The sequence below is a fragment of the Oncorhynchus mykiss genome, chromosome 19, assembly GCF_013265735.2.
Source record: "Oncorhynchus mykiss isolate Arlee chromosome 19, USDA_OmykA_1.1, whole genome shotgun sequence".
Classification (NCBI taxonomy): domain Eukaryota; kingdom Metazoa; phylum Chordata; class Actinopteri; order Salmoniformes; family Salmonidae; genus Oncorhynchus; species Oncorhynchus mykiss.
This window is the reverse complement of record NC_048583.1, coordinates 45818041-45834350: the sequence shown is the minus strand read 5'-3', so window position 1 is coordinate 45834350 and position 16310 is coordinate 45818041. Positions and strand designations below refer to the sequence as shown.

The following is a 16310-nucleotide window of genomic DNA, read 5'->3' as shown; positions in this document are numbered from 1 at the left end:
TCTAAAAGTATTTGGTTCTAAATATACTTAAGTATCAAAAGTAAATGTAATTGCTAATATATACTTAAGTATCAAAAGTAAAAGTAGAAGTATAAATCATTTAAAATTCCTTCTATTAAGCAAAGCAGACGGCACCATTTTCTTGTTTTTAAAATGTATGGATGGTCAGGGGCGCACTCCCACACTCAGACATGATTTACAAAAGATGCATTTGTGTTTAGTGAGTCCGCCAGATCAGAGAGAAGGGATGACAATGTGCTGTATTGATAAGTGTGTGAAATGGTACATTTTCCTGTCCTGCTAAGCATTCAAAATGTAACGAGTACTTTTGGGTGTCAGGTAAAATGTATGGAGTAAAAAGTACATTATTTTCTTTAAGAATGTAGTGAAGTAAAAGTAAAAGTTGTCAAATATAAATAGTAGATTATAGATACCCCCAAAAATGACTTAAGTAAAATTACTTTAATGTACTACTTAAGTACTTTACGCCACTGGATAAGCAGTAATGTATATTCACTACCATCATGGGGCTCTTATTAATTGTTTCATTCTGTGTTACACTATTCAACACACTGTCAGTGTCAGGAAAAAGACTGATGATGGCTGAGAAAAGCTCTAAAATAATTTAAGTCATTTTTTCATAATGGATTTCATAAAAATAAAAAACATTTAAATAAACACAATTATTTTTTTCATGATCTAACCGAAGCAACCTCAAAAAGCACTAATCCCTAGGCACTATTTTGGAGCAATTAGCCAAGACTACACTAGAACCGACAGATAAACAAACATAAAACAGCTCTTACTAAACCGAGCAGTGCTATTGTGCTCTTGCAAGAGCGGAAATAAATGACAATTAACAAATGGGCTCCCAAAGAAAACAAAAGTGTTGGCCTGTGTGTGTTTGTGCTTCTGTGTTGTGCTGCTTGCATCATTTAGATTGTTGGGGTGATTTTCCAAACATTACATTTAGCAGGAATGAAAGTCAAGCTGGTACTTACAGCGACTCTTAATCATTGAAAACATCTTAACCAAAAACGTGGCAATACCACGCGATACAGTACACTGACTAAACAAGGAATTACTGATATTGTTCAACATTCTCTCATATATAGCTATGTAATTTTCAATCTCATCGCAGTGCCTCTGATTGAAGAGCATTCTATGTGAATAAGCTATTAATTTCTCTATGTCTAAATGTGTGTATATTTCTTTGTCTTAACTTGTGTAAGTTTCTCTATGTCTAAACGTACATTTCTGTATGTCTTAACATATGTATATTTCTGTATGACCAAACGTAAGTAAGTGAGCCATATTTCATCCCTTCTATGAGTCTACGTCAATGTTTGACAGTTTGGAATCTGGACCTGTCTGCAACCTGAACACTGCTGGAGGTTGGTTGGGTATCACAGAACAGGACTGACAAGAGTTATTCACGGCAAACAATGTCTGGGGAGGTCAAAGGGTAGCTGGCGAGTCAGAAATTGTCCTCCAGAGAGCAAACATGCTTTGGTGTGCAAGACCAATATATTGAACTGTTTCTGAACACCCAACACCACAATCCAGAGACTAGTCTATAGCTACCTAGCCCCACTTGAAATGATATCAATAAACAAACAACCTGGTTCACAAACAGCAAGCTACAGTCTGTGCCATATCCTCTGAGCCACATACAGACTAGAAAGAGAGATATCAGTAAACATGTTTTGATTGCTAAACAATGTTAAAACATAGTCAATCACATAGTGGAGAGTGAGGATCCACATAGGTGGGTTAATGTTTTTCATCATGAATCTTGTTCTGGAGGCAGCTCTGCAGTGGTTACTAGCTGGCACAGCCACAACATCATAAACGCCATTTTAAACCTAACCCTAACCACATTGCTAACCCTAATGCCTAACCCTAAATTAAGACCAAAAATCTATTTTTTTCTTTCATACATTTATACAATATAGCCAACTTTGGACTTTGCAGCTGGCCCATCTAGCGGAAATCGCTCAGTTCTTCCTCAAGAACAAGACTCATCCCAATAAACGCCAACCTGCTCCACATAGTGGATAACATGTTAGGTTGTTCTTACCATGGCTGTGGCCCTGTGGGGAGATCTTGACAGTCTTTGGACCAACTGAATGAAAGTCCTGGATCTGTCCGTTAGCTTTGACCTCCTTCTTTTTCTTTCCCTTGAACCAGCTGAAGGCCCGACCCAGGGAGCCCCCACGCTTCTTCCTACGGCCCCCTTTGGTTTGCCTCTCATGGGCAAACACCTCCGCAACGTCCTGGGGGATCAAGTCTCCCACAGACTCACGGCCAGACATCCCACCTCACACTGCACCTACTCCCTTAGAGAGAGAGAAGGAGAAAGAAGGAGAAAAGAGAGGGAGTCAATTATAGAAACATATTTATGTAACCAAATCCTAGCTATTCCACTCATTTAAGGAAAACATTTGCATAAATACTTTTCCATTGTCCATTCCAATTGCTACATCAATAGTACCCAAGCATTGCACCATTGGTTTAAATCGACTTCAACTCTTTTGATCATGCCCCTCTCTGTGTTAGGGTGTGGGGGAGCAGAGCCCAGACCACACAACCAGCCTACTCAGACCCATCTTGCCTGCTTCTCAACCAAACTTCACTGCCTCTGCAAAGAATTGGCCCTGCTCCCTTCATTCCTGAACATGTAGTCATAATGCACAGTGCCCCACCCGAAGCCACACACACACAGACACACACACACATCCAGAAACACACACACACATTACCAGAGAACTAACCGTCTCGATCTCCAACACTAGCTCACTTTCTTTCCCGCTGTCTCTTATTGTCTTTATTTGGCTCCATCTCAACACCCTGACACAATGAGCTCACCACCCTCCCTCTCTTCCATCCCTCTTCCGCCCTGCCAAACTTATTTCCTCTAAGGCAGGTATCTCAATAGAGCAAGATATGACTCCATCTAAGTTACAGTACATGCAAAGCATATCAGCCAAGTGTCAATTCTTCAGAGATAATCTGTGTGTTTGAGACATGCAACCAACACATAAAAATCCCCAAATCACTGAGTCTTGGCAAGATGCCCCTCTACTGCCATCCATCCCTAATGCCAAAATGTCCAGGAGGAGCCTTTGGCCTCTGCAATCCCTCTCTAAGATGGGTCTCAAAATTATCATAAATGGGCTCTTCTCTAACAGAGCTCCATTATCAAAATATGCTTTTAAAGTATTGAAAGATTTAGGATGAGATGTAGTGTACTGTAACTAAGGCCCTGGTTTGGCTCTAAAACACTAGCTAAATGATTGCAGCAGATGCAGGCTGCCAGACACCCCTCACACTGGTCATAAATTAACCGTTAATCACTCCAATCTCCTAGAGGAATGTCAGCACTCAACCACTGGAATCTCCAAATGCTCTTAAATGGAGGAATATGGGGAACATCATCCCCACCCACCCAGACAGACAGTGACCATCACTGAACTAACACCACAGTACTGCTTGGCTCTGCTATCCCAAGCAGAGCATTTCACAAGGAATGTCAAGAGAGACAAGCTCATATCACATGAATGTCTTAATAGGAAATGGTTTACTTTCCCATGGATGTTCAGTGACATAATCAAAAGGATGGCTGGAGAAGAGCTCAGGAGTGTAAATTTGTCTAATTTGATTGATCAATGTTTGGTTCAGTCTGGTCGCAAGGAACTGACTCACATCACACCATGGTTACCTGATAACAAACCAATGACTTCCTGCTTCTCAAAATGAAGTACACACATTTTCACTGGGGTTGGGGCTAGAGGTCGACCGATTATGATTTTTCAACGCCGATACCGATTATTGGAGGACCAAAAAAGCCGATACCGGTTAATCAGACGATTTAAAAAAAAATGTATTTGTAATAATGACAATTACAACAATACTGAATTAACACTTATTTTAACTTAATATAATACATCAATAAAATCTATTTAGCCTCAAATAAATAATGAAACGTTCAATTTGGTTTAAATAACGGGCTAGCCATTTGACATCGGTTACACCAGCCTAATCTCGGGAGTTGATAGGCTTGAAGTCATAAACAGCTGCTGGCAAACGCACAAAAGTGCTGTTTGAATGAATGCTTACGAGCCTGCTGGTGCCTACCATCGCTCAGTCAGACTGCTCTGTCAAATCATAGACTTAGTTATAACTTGATAACACACAGAAATACGAGCCTTAGGTCATTAATATGGCGAATCCGGAAACTATCATCTCGAAAACAAGACGTTTATTCTTTCAGTGAAATACGGAACCGTTCCGTATTTTATCTAACGGGTGGCATCCATAAGTCTAAATATTCCTGTTACATTGCACAACCTTCAATGTTATGTCATAATTACGTAATATTCTGGCAAATTAGGCAGCCCAAACTGTTGCATACAGTGGGGCAAAAAAGTATTTAGTCAGCCACCAATTGTGCAAGTTTTCCCACTTAAAAAGATGAGAGAGGCCTGTAATTTTCATCATAGGTACACTTCAACTATGACAGACAAAATGAGAAAAGAAATTCCAGAAAATCACATTGTAGGATTTTTTATGAATTTATTTGCAAATTATGGTGGAAAATAAGTATTTGGTCTCTATTGCCAGAGAACTGAATGTACATTTCTCTACAATAAGCTGCCTCCAATGCAATTTTAGAGAACTTGGCAGTAAATCCAACTGCCCTCGCAACTGCAAACCACGTATGGCGTCGAGTGGGCGAGCGATTTGCTGATGTCAACATTGTGAACATTGCCCCATGGTGGCGGTTTGGGCAGGCATAAGCTACGGGCAACGAACACAATTGCATTTTATCGATGGCAATTTGATTGCACAGAGATAGCGTGACGCGATCCTGAGGCCCATTGTCGTGCAATTCATCCGCCGCGATCACCTCATGTTTCAGCATGATAATGTCGCAAGGATCTGTGCCAGTTCCCGCCAATATCCAGCAACTTCACACAGCCATTAAAGATCAGTGGGACAACAGTCCACAGGCCACAATCAACAGCCTAATAAACTCTATGCAAAAGAGATGTGTCGCACTGCATGAGGCAAATGGTGGTCACACCAGATACCAACTGGTTTTCTGATCCACACCCCTACTTAAAAATGTAAAATAAACAGTATCTGGGACAAACAGCAGCATATCTGTATTCCCAGTCATGTGAAATCCATAGATTAGGGCCTAATGAATTTATTTAAATTGACTGATTTCCTTATTCGCTGTAACTCAGTAAAGTACTTGAAATTGTTGCATGTTGCGTTTATTGTTGCATGTTGCGTCTACTGGCACAAACAGCCAGTCACATGTGTTTGTTTACAAAGAAGCACAATGAGCAAAACGGAAGCTTCGTGAGGTGAGTCACTCCTGCAGTGCAACTTAAGTGAGGTGATCAAGTTACACTTGAACGAAATTCACTACTGTTTGCCAGCTATATCTCTTATAACTGTTAAATTCACTAAGATTGGGTTTTGCTAACTTGCTAGCGTTGGTAAGAGCAGCAGAGATAATCCCCTCCTGGATTAAGATCCCTGCTGTGCTGTCTATAGTGAACAAAATTATAGACGCAACATGCAACGATTTCAAAGATTTTACTGAGTTACAGTTCATATATGGAAATCAGTCAATTTAAATAAATTCATTAGGCCGTAATCTATGGATTTCACATGACTGGGCAGGGGTGCAGCCATGGGTGCACTCACTGGGGAGCCAGGCCCAGCCAATCAGAATTATTTTTTCCCCACAGAAGAGCTTTTTTACAGACAGAAATACTCCTCCGCAAAAAATACTACCCCTTTTGTACACTGTTGGTAATACCTTATATTACGGGACGGCACAGGCATGGTATGAAGATATGGAAATCTGGATACACCCAACCCTAATTTGCACACATTACACAAGATTAAGTTAGGTCCAACAATGGATCATGCATTTCAAAATGAGAAGGTGCTACAAATCAGAGCAACAATCACAACATTCATGACAACATTGTATATAATTCCAGTGCATCTAGCACAATGCTGTTGCTGTGATTGATTTTCTCGTATTTGATGCATGGCCTTCCATAGAAATATTTGCCTAAGCATACAACAGAGCACTGTGGTAACTTCCCAACTAAATTGTTCAGAATATGCCTAAGAGACCCTCTTTCTCACACACACACAAATTAAGGATCAGGAAAATAAAATTCTCACAAAGTTTCCGATTCCAAAATTACACAGTTGCTTCATTGGCACGGTAATTGTAGGACTCCTAACCACACATCTCAATGGTGGCTGGGTGTTGAAACACAAACAATACACACATAATAATACCAACAAAAAGAGGTTTAAGGACAGAAGTTCCTTGAGAATTCCTTGAAGGTATAAACATTGGGACTATTTATTTAACTGCAGCCACACACACCATTGGCTTCTGCTGTGGTTTTCCAGCCCAATGCTACTGAAGCAGGCCTGTGCTCTGACATGCCGTTTACATTTCCCTCACAATAGATGTGGTGCTTTTACGTCAACCAAGAGAATCATCTCCTGAACAGTACTAAACAGCAGCAAAATAACTAAATGTACATACATACATACAGTGCCTTGCAAAAGTATTCACCCCCCCTTGGCGTTTTTCCTATTTTGTTGCATTACAACCTGTAATTTAAATGGATTTTTATTTGGATTTCATGTAATGGACATACACAAAAATAGTCCAAATTAGTGAAGTGAAAAAAATAACTTGTTTTAAAAAATTCTAAAAAATAAAAAACTGAAAAGTGGTGCATGCATATGTATTCACCCCCTTTGCTATGAAGCCCCGAAATAAGATCTGGTGCAACCAATTACCTTCAGAAGTCACATAATTAGTTAAATAAAGTCCACCTGTGTGCAATCTAAGAGTCACATGATCCCTGTTCTGAAAGGCCGCAGAGTCTGCAACATCACCAAGTAAGGGGCACCACCAAGCAAGCGGCACTATGAAGACCAATGAGCTCTCCAAACAGGTCAGGGACAAAGTTGTGGAGAAGTACAGATCAGGGTTGGGTTAAAAAAAATATCAGAAACTTTGAACATCCCACGGAGCACCATTAAATCCAATATTTCACCACAACAAACCTGCCAAGAGAGGGCCGCCCACCAAAACTCACGGACCAGGGAAGGAGGGCATTAATCAGAGAGGCAACAAATAGACCAAAGATAACCCTGAAGAAGCTGCAAAGCTCCAGAGCGGAGATTGGAGTATCTTGTCCATAGGACCACTTTAAGCCGTACACTCCACAGAGCAGGGCTTTACGGAAGAGTGTCCAGAAAAAAATAATCAAACATGATTGGCATTCGCCAAAAGGCATGTAGGAGACTCCCCAAACATATGGAAGAAGGTACTCTGGTAAGATGAGACTAAAATGTAGCTTTTTGGCCATCAAGGAAAAAACTATGTCTGGTGCAAACCCAACACCTCACATCACCCCGAGAACACCATCCCCAAAGTGATGCATGGTGGTGGCAGCATCATGCTGTGGGGATGTTTTTCCATCGGCAGGGACTGGGAAACTGGTCAGAATTGAGGGAATGATGGATGGTGCTAAATACAGGGAAATTCTTGAGGGAAACCTGTTTCAGTCTTCCAGAGATTTGAGACTGGGACAGAGGTTCACCTTCCAGCAGGACAATGGCCCTAAGCATACTGCTAAAGCAACACTCGAGTGGTTTAAGGGGAAACATTTAAATGTCTTGGAATGGCCTAATCAAAGCCCAGACCTCAATCCAATTGAGTATATGTGGTATGACTTAAAGATTGCTGTACACAAGCAGAAGCCATCCAACTTGAAGGAGCTGGAGCAGTTTTGCCTTGAAGAATGGGAAAAAACCCCAGTGGCTAGATGTGCCAAGCTTATAGAGACATATCCCAAGAGACTTGCAGCTACAATAGTAGTATCTGTTGAGTATCTGGAGCATCAGCATTTGTGCGTTCGATTATAGGCTCAAAATGGCCAGAAACAAAGAACTTTCTTCTGAAAGTCGTCAGTCTATTCTTGTTTTGAGAAAGGACGGCTATTCCATGCAAGAAATTGCTAAGAAACTGAAGATCTCGTACAACACTGTATACTACTCTCTTCACAGAACAGAGCAAACTGGCCCTAACCAGAATAGAAAGAGGAGTGGGAAGCCCCAGTGCACAACTGAGCAAGAGGACAAGTACATTAGAGTGTCTAGTTTGAGAAACAAGAGAGAGTTTGAGAGACAAGTCCTCAACAGGCAGCTTCATTAAATAGTACCCACAAAACACCAGTCTCAACGTCAACAGTGAAAAGGTGACTCCGGGATGCTGGCCTTCTAGGCAGAGTTGCAAATAAAAAGCCATATCTCAGACCTGCCAATAAAAATAAAAGCGAAAAAAATAAAAGATTAATATGACACTGGACAGAGGAACTCCGCCTAGAAGGCCAGCATCCCGGAGTCGCCTCTTCACTGTTGACATTAAGACGTGTGTTTTGCGGGTATTATTTAATGAAGCTGCCAGAGCATAAATTCCATGGGATATGTAGGTCTCCAGTTTTATATGAGTAAGCCTGGGGAGTTAAGACACTGGCACCTGCTTTGCCTGAAGAAAACATCAGACCCACACAGTACTTTGTACACTCCCCTATGTATTTATTTGGACAGTGACGCTAAAACTTTGAATTTGGTTCTATACTTCAGCATTGGATTTAAGATCAAATGCTTTATGAGGCGGCAGTACAGTGCCTCCTTTTGTATAAGGGTTTTTCATGTCTCTTTTACCATTTAGAAATTCATGCACTTGATCTAGTCCCTTGTTGTGCCCAATATAAATGAATGGTAAATAATGTACTCTGTCATTTTAGAGTTCATTTTATTTTAAATAAGAATAGAATATGTTTCTGAAAACTTCATTAATGTGGATGCTACCATGATTAAATATTTATTATGATTTAAATCGTGAATATTGAGTGAGAATGATAGAGGCATAAATATCATACACCCTCCCTGCTGTGGCAGACACATCCAGACCATTGTAATGCAACAGCACAATCTGTATATTAATGTCATAGTATTGTGCAAGTGAAGATTGTAATAAGTTTACACTACAGGAGTTGTTGCAAAAGTGACTCAGGGTGAGGAAGCAAACCTGGCTGGTAAATGCGCCCGTGGGGACAAGTCAAAGACAGGAGGGTGTGGCAGTGAAACAGACACCTTTGTTTAAAGAGTGAGTATAGCTTAGTTTAAACAAGAGCACATTCACATTTACCTCCAAGTCTGGACACCGGGATTTAAAGTGGCAGAGCAGTGTTCAAGGTTCTAGTCAACATTTAGTCCACCTTCAGAGATCAGTGTGGGACATAGATCCCCCCTCAAACCCAATGTCTTCTTAGGGTAGTATAATGTGGGCAATTCCATGATAAGGGAATTACACTTTTTCACTTGAAAATGTATGCCAAACCAAAACCATTGATTTCAAAGTTTAACAAAGCAAACTCTATGCACAAGGACTACATTTAATAATTTTTTACATTTTGTTATTTTTTAACTAATTTAGTGGAAGAACTGTGCAGATGCAAACTTTGGTGACAGAATTACGGTAAAATCTCCCTCAGTGTTTTATGCAACCACATTCTCCAAAAATTCTTACAATATCTGCTCAGAATTCAAATAAAAAATATGGGTTGTCAGCTATGACATGGCATCTTGAGTTTAAAAATATATATATTTTGGTTATGAGGCGGTAACGGAATTACTGTAATGGAATTACATCATGGGTCCCTGATCTTTACGACACAGAAATACATAATTATTCTCCTCATGTTTCACAACTTTGGACATCACAGCACAGCACAGCAGTTCAGTACAGTAGATATACTGTACTAGTGTATTGGACTACTGTGCTCAACTCACTGTACAGTACTGTATTCTACTCGATGTACTGTACTTGTGCTATGCAAACTTGTGAAACATGTCTATGATAGGTCCAGTCCGGACTGTCTGTGGACGTTAACATCAAGGCCAGGGTGAACTGACCAAATGTTTACACATTTTCAACATCAATGGAGGTCTGGTGTTAGTTGGTGCTCAGTGGGTGAGGATGTTGATTATAGTAAATGGAAAGAGGGGGATTATGGGTAGGTGTCAGTAAGAGCTGGGATAGGTGATATTAACTGGAGAGAGAGAGGGAGGAGTTGTCAAGACTTAGGCTGTTTTAACACTCTTGGTTTGACCACCAGACAACAGAAAGACAAAGAAAATAGTTGTGAGCTGAACATAACAGTATGCCATGGAAGGGAGGACAGGAGCAAGTGAACCAACTGTGTTTGTGACCATTGTAGCTAACTCAGTTGCAGTAATTCCGTTACACTTTTGGGGTAATTCTGTTACCAATTTGGTAACGGATTCACACGTTTTTTACTTCTGTGAACTTGTCAAAGCATTAAGTTATGCCATATTCCTTAGATGGAAAATGTTTGAAAAATGTATCTATGCCTTCATTTCCTAAAAATATAGACTCAGCTTTAATTTGACACCCAATATGATATGCTGCTATGAGCTTCACATGTTGGTGCTCATGGGCCGCTTTTGATGGAACTGCCCATGTACAGTTTTGAATAGAGTGAACATTATGTGAAATAATGGCGCGTGCTGCTGTAATAACTGATTAAGTGTCAACATTTTACTCATGTGAAAGGTGGCTTTACGGTACTGATTGATCAGAGGTCAACCGATTAATCGGAATGGCCGATTAATTAGGGCCGATTTCAAGTTTTCATAACAATCGGAAATCGGTATTTTTGGGCACCGATTTTGCCGATAATTTTTGAATTTTTTTTATTTAACTAGGCAAGTCAGTTAAGAACACATTATTATTTTTAATGACGGCCTAGGAACGGTGGGTTAACTGCCTCGTTCAGGGGCAGAACGACAGATTTTCACCTTGTCTGCTCGGGGGATGCAATCTTGCATAACGCTATATGTACAGTTAACTAGTCCAACGCTCTAACCATCTGATTACATTGCACTCCACGAGGAGACTGCCTGTTACGCGAATGCAGTAGAAGCCAAGGTAAGTTGTTAGCTAGCATTAAAGTTATCTTATAAAAACAAATCAATCAATCAATCACTAGTTAAACTAGTAATATCATCAACCGTGTGTAGTTATCTAGCGTGTCCCGCATTGCATATAATCGATGCAACGCTGGGGGATGATTTAACAAATGCGTATTTGCGAAAAAAGCACAATCGTTGGATGACTGTACCTAACCATAAACACCAATGCCTTTCTTAAAATCAATACACAGAAGTATATATTTTTAAACCTGCTTATTTAGCTAAATGAAATCCAGGTGAGCAGGCAATATTAACCAGGTGAAATTGTGTCACTTCTCTTGTGTTCATTGCACGCAGAGTCAGGGTATATGCAACAGTTTGGGCAGCCTGGCTCATTGCGAACTAATTTGCCAGAATTTTACATAATTATGACATAATATTGAAGGTTGTGCAATGTAACAAGAATATTTAGACTTAGGGATGCCACCCGTTAGATAAAATACCGAACGTTTCCGTATTTCACTAAAATAATAAACGTTTTCTTTTCGAAATGACATTTTCTGGATTCTACCATATTACTGACCAAAGGCTCGTATTTCTGTGTGTTATGTTATAATTAAGTCTATGATTTGATAGAGCAGTCTGACTGAGCGATGGTAGGCAGCAGCAGGCTCGTAAGCATTCATTCAAACAGCACTTTCGTGCGTTTTGCCAGCAGCTCTTCGCAAGCACAGCGCTGTTTATGACTTCAAGCCTATCAGCCTAATGGCTGGTGTAACCGATGTGAAATGGCTAGCTAGTTAGCGGGGTGCGCGCTAATAGCGTTTCAAACGTCCCTCGCTCTGAGACTTGGAGTAGTTATTCCCCTTGCTCTGCACGGGCCACAGCTTTTGTGGAGCGATGGGTAACGCTGCTTCGAGTGTGGCTGTTGTCGATGTGTTCCTGATTTGAGCCCAGGGAGGGGCAAGGAGAGGGACGGAAGCTATAATGTTACACTGGCAATACTATAGTGCCTATAAGAACATCCAATAGTCAAAGGTCTATGAAATACAAATGGTATAGAGAGAAATAGTCCTATAAATGCTACTAACTACAACCTAAAACCTCTTACCTTGGAATATTGAAGTCTCATGTTAAAAGGAACCACCAACTTTCATATGTTCTCATGTTCTGAGCAAGGAACTCAAACGTTAGCTTTTTTACATGGCACATATTGCACTTTTACTTCTCCAACACTTTGTTTTTGCATTATTTAAACCAAATTGAACGTGTCATTATTTATTTGAGGCTAAATAGATTTTTATTTGTGTATTATATTAAGTTAAAATAAGTGTTCATTCAGTATTGTTGTAATTGTCATTATTATAAATAAATACTTTTTAAAAATTATTTTCATCGTCCAATTAACCGGTATCGGCTTTTTTTGGTCCTCCAATAATCGGTATCGGCATTGAAAAATCATAAATCGGTCGACCTCTAGTACTGATATTTCATAAATCAGGGTGTGCCTCTATTCTGTGGGCATTATCAAATAAAGAAGAGCAGAACCACTCAAGTGAAGGGCATTCTACAGTGAGGCAGGTGATTAGAACACATGCACGTTCTGAACCAGAGGCGTGGTGTACAGTTGAAGTCGGAAGTTTACATACACCTTAGCCAAATACATTTAAACTCAGTTTTTCACAATTCCTGACATTTAATCCTAGTAAAAATTCCCTGTCTTAGGTCAGCTAGGATCACCACTTTATTTTAAGAATGTGAAATGTCCGAATAATAGTTGAGAGAATGATTTATTTCAGCTTTAATCTCTTTCATCACATTCCCAATGGGTCAGAAGTTGACATACACTCAATTAGTATTTGGTAGCATTGCCTTTAAATTGTTTAACTTGGGTTAAACGTTTCAGTTAGCCTTCCACAAGATTCCCACAATAAGTTGGGCCCATTCCTCCTGACAGAGCTGGTGTAACGGAGTCAGGTTTGTAGGCCTCCTTGCTTGCACACGCTTTTTCAGTTCTGCCCACATATTTTCTATAGGATTGAGGTCAGGGCTTTGTGATGGCCACTCTAATACTTTGACTTTGTTGTCCTTAAGCCATTTTGCCACAACTTTGGAAGTATGCTTGGGGTCATTGTCCATTTGGAAGACCCATTTGTGACCAAGCTTTAACTTCCTGACTGATGTCTTGAGATGTTGCTTCAATATATCCACAACATTTTCCATCCTCATGAAGCCATCTATTTTGTGAAGTGCACCAGTCCCTCCTGCAGCAAAGCACCCCCACAACATGATGCTGCCACCCCCGTGCTTCACAGTTTCATCAGACCAGAGGACATGTGCAGTTGCAAACCACTTTTTTATGGCGGTTTTGGAGCAGTGGATTCTTCCTTACTGAGGGCCCTTTCAGGTTATGTCGATATAGAACTCGTTTTACTGTGGATATAGATACTTTTGTACCGGTTTCCTCCAGCATCTTCACAAGGTCCTTTGCTGTTGTTCTGGGATTGATTTGCACTTTTCGCACCAAAGTATGTTCATCTCTAGAAGACAGAACGCGTCTCCTTACTGAGCGTTATGATGGCTGCGTGGTCCCATGGTGTTTATTCTTGCATACTATGATGTCAAGCAAAGAGGCACTGAGTTTGAAGGTAGGCCTTGAAATATATCCACAGGTACACCTCCAATTAACTCAAATTATGTCAATTAGCCTATCAGAAGCTTCTAAAGCCATGACATCATTTTCTGGAATTTTCAAAGCAGGTTAAAAGGCACAGTCAGCTTTGTGAATGTAAACTTCTGACCCACTGGAATTGTAATACAGTGAATAAGTGAAATAATCTGTCTGTAAACAATTGTTGGAAAAATTACTTATGTCATGCACAAAATAGATGTCCTAACCGACTTGCCAAAACTATTGTTCTGTTAACAAGAAATTTGTGGAGTGTTTGGAAAAATGAGTTTTAATGACTCCAGCCTAAGTGTATGTAAACTTCCGACTTCAACTGTATGTACATGATGTATGTGAGTCACCACTAGGGGAAAACTGGAACAACCCAATGAAATCCATCTCCTAAAAAGGATTGTCACATTAATAAGCAATGACAGCGGGTAAGACCAAAGGAATGTGCCTATTTTCGATGTGATGATTTCACTCAAAGTTACAAAAAATTCAGAACACAAAACACAGAGAGAGGTACGTTGTACAAGGAAAATGTCAGAACATTGCGTTAACAAATCATATTTTTTTTCCCAATGCATTTTTTCAAAAGCATTTTATGCACATGGCTCTGGACAATTCCTGGTCTTCCCATGGACTTTTGTAAAATTAGTGGAAAAGAGAAAACATTAAAAAACATCCAAGACACAAATGGCCTTCTAAAGAGACAGTGAGTTTAAACGCTAGTATTTCAAGGATATATAGATGTGCATTTTTCTTGAGGCAAAACCTTACCTACGTTTCTGTTTGCTATAATAAAGGATATGTGGATCAGGATATTGATAGAAATAAATTCAACACAACAATACATGCCAATACTAAACATACATAAAGAGTTGGATAAGACCCAACTGAAATGAGGTCAGTCGACAGTGAATCAGGGTCATTGTTGCTGTAAGGGTGAATATGTGGAGCTGTGGACAGATCTGTTCAAGTCTGAGTGCTGTTGGGCCACTGTAGCCATGCAGCAGCTTGTCTAAGAGTAGAGCCTGCATTCCTGAGAGATTGATAATTACTGAGGAACTCCTCTTTCCAAATATCCTTCACCCCCTCTCTCCCTCTTGTTCTCCCCCACCCACCTACCTACCTCCCGCTTTCTGCCTGACAGAGAACGTATACAGTAGCCTAGGAACCAGAGTCATAAAAACATAATGGCAAGGGCCATAAGAGAATACCATTGTAAGATAAAGTTTTAAAACTAATTATGCACAGGCTAAAGTTACCGGTACCCCTCATTACTTTCTCATATTGTTCACATGTTCCAATAGTGAGAGACTCTTGAGTTTCTCAGACTGGGCTGTTGAATCTGCCCATTTGTAGACCTCATATAAGTGTTGCCGTGGGCCTAAGCCTGGACCTCTGTATCTATGGGGATGAAGACCCTGGTCTGAGGGAACAAAACCAGGGGAGGTGAAGTCTTTTGACAGTAGTGACTTAGTGCCTGCTGGGATAAACACAGCTGTGGCTTAAAAAACATCCTCTCCTGCCACTGGCATCTCTGAAGTCTCTGTTCTCTCCAGTCAAAACAAGCCCTCTGTGCCCCAACCACAATAACACACACTCAATCACTAAGTCATAGACTGCCATACACTAAGCACTATGTAGGGTGAGAGGACTGGGAAATCTTATAGTAAGGACTAGATGGTATAGGGTTAGCAGACATGCAGACAGAGCAGACTAATCCAGCAGTGGACAAATGCAAATGTTCTCTATGTAAACTGTTTTGGCATTTCAGAGTGCCTAAATAGGCTACTAAAAGAAGGCCTGTCCCGTTTGGCTACTACTACTGAAACACAGTCCACCGACCTAGGAATGTTGGCCTGAGAACATGAGACACACGCTCACACACACATTAGCGTGGCTAACGTTTTGACTGATTGGATTTCCCATTAGTGCTGATCAATGGTTCAATGATTACAGATGAGTAAGTAAACCAATCCCACTGATTAAACAGTGTCTACCACTCTGTCTACACAAAGGAGGCTTCTCACTACACTACAGACCTGAGTCACTGCTGATTTCACCACATTCACGGGACTGTCGCCCATTCCAGACTGAAGCTAGAATGTCTACAGCCCATCATAATACTGAGACGTTATCTGTCCACACTGCTGTGAACTAAGTTCTACTGACTAGCCCTCCTCCCCACTGGTCACTGTGGTCATTTTCCCCTGAGTTCTCCCAAACACTAACCACTGTCTAGACTGAGCTATCCTTCCTCTCTTAAGATCCTCTTGATCTGTCATGCCCTCATCCCTCTATTCCTAGGGCCCTGAGTTTTTCTAGGTCAAGTCCCATGCTGGAAGAAAGGTCAGGGCCCTAGTTGTGCAAAGGAATCTCCCCCTGGATCTGTGGTTACATAAGGCACCTGTTATCTCCATGGGTACAAGCCCTGGCTTGGCAGGCAGCCGAGTGAGAAGGAAGAAACACCAGTGCAGGACACACCCTTCCTAAACAAAAGTATATTGTCTCCACTCCAGTTCAGAAGTCATGGTGAAGTCATCAGGGGCAGAGGTTAGAGAGGGGTGTTCTGAAA

General features: G+C 40.7%; 1 protein-coding gene across 5 annotated transcripts in view; it reads right to left on the bottom strand.

Moving 5' to 3' along the window:
- LOC110497991 (uncharacterized protein KIAA1522 homolog) overlaps nucleotides 1–16310 on the bottom strand; it is a 46608-nt gene that overhangs the window by 28230 nt on the left and 2068 nt on the right. For 2 of the 5 annotated variants that reach the window (XM_021574507.2, XM_021574508.2), the window contains exon 2: nucleotides 2081–2339. In XM_021574507.2, coding sequence (XP_021430182.2) covers nucleotides 2081–2315 — 235 coding nt within the window. In that variant the 5' untranslated portion in view covers nucleotides 2316–2339. Of the gene's footprint in view, nucleotides 1–2080; nucleotides 2340–2456; nucleotides 2646–16310 lie in introns of those variants that run through there. The other 3 variants (XM_021574509.2, XM_021574510.2, XM_036954927.1) reach the window with 2 other exon arrangements.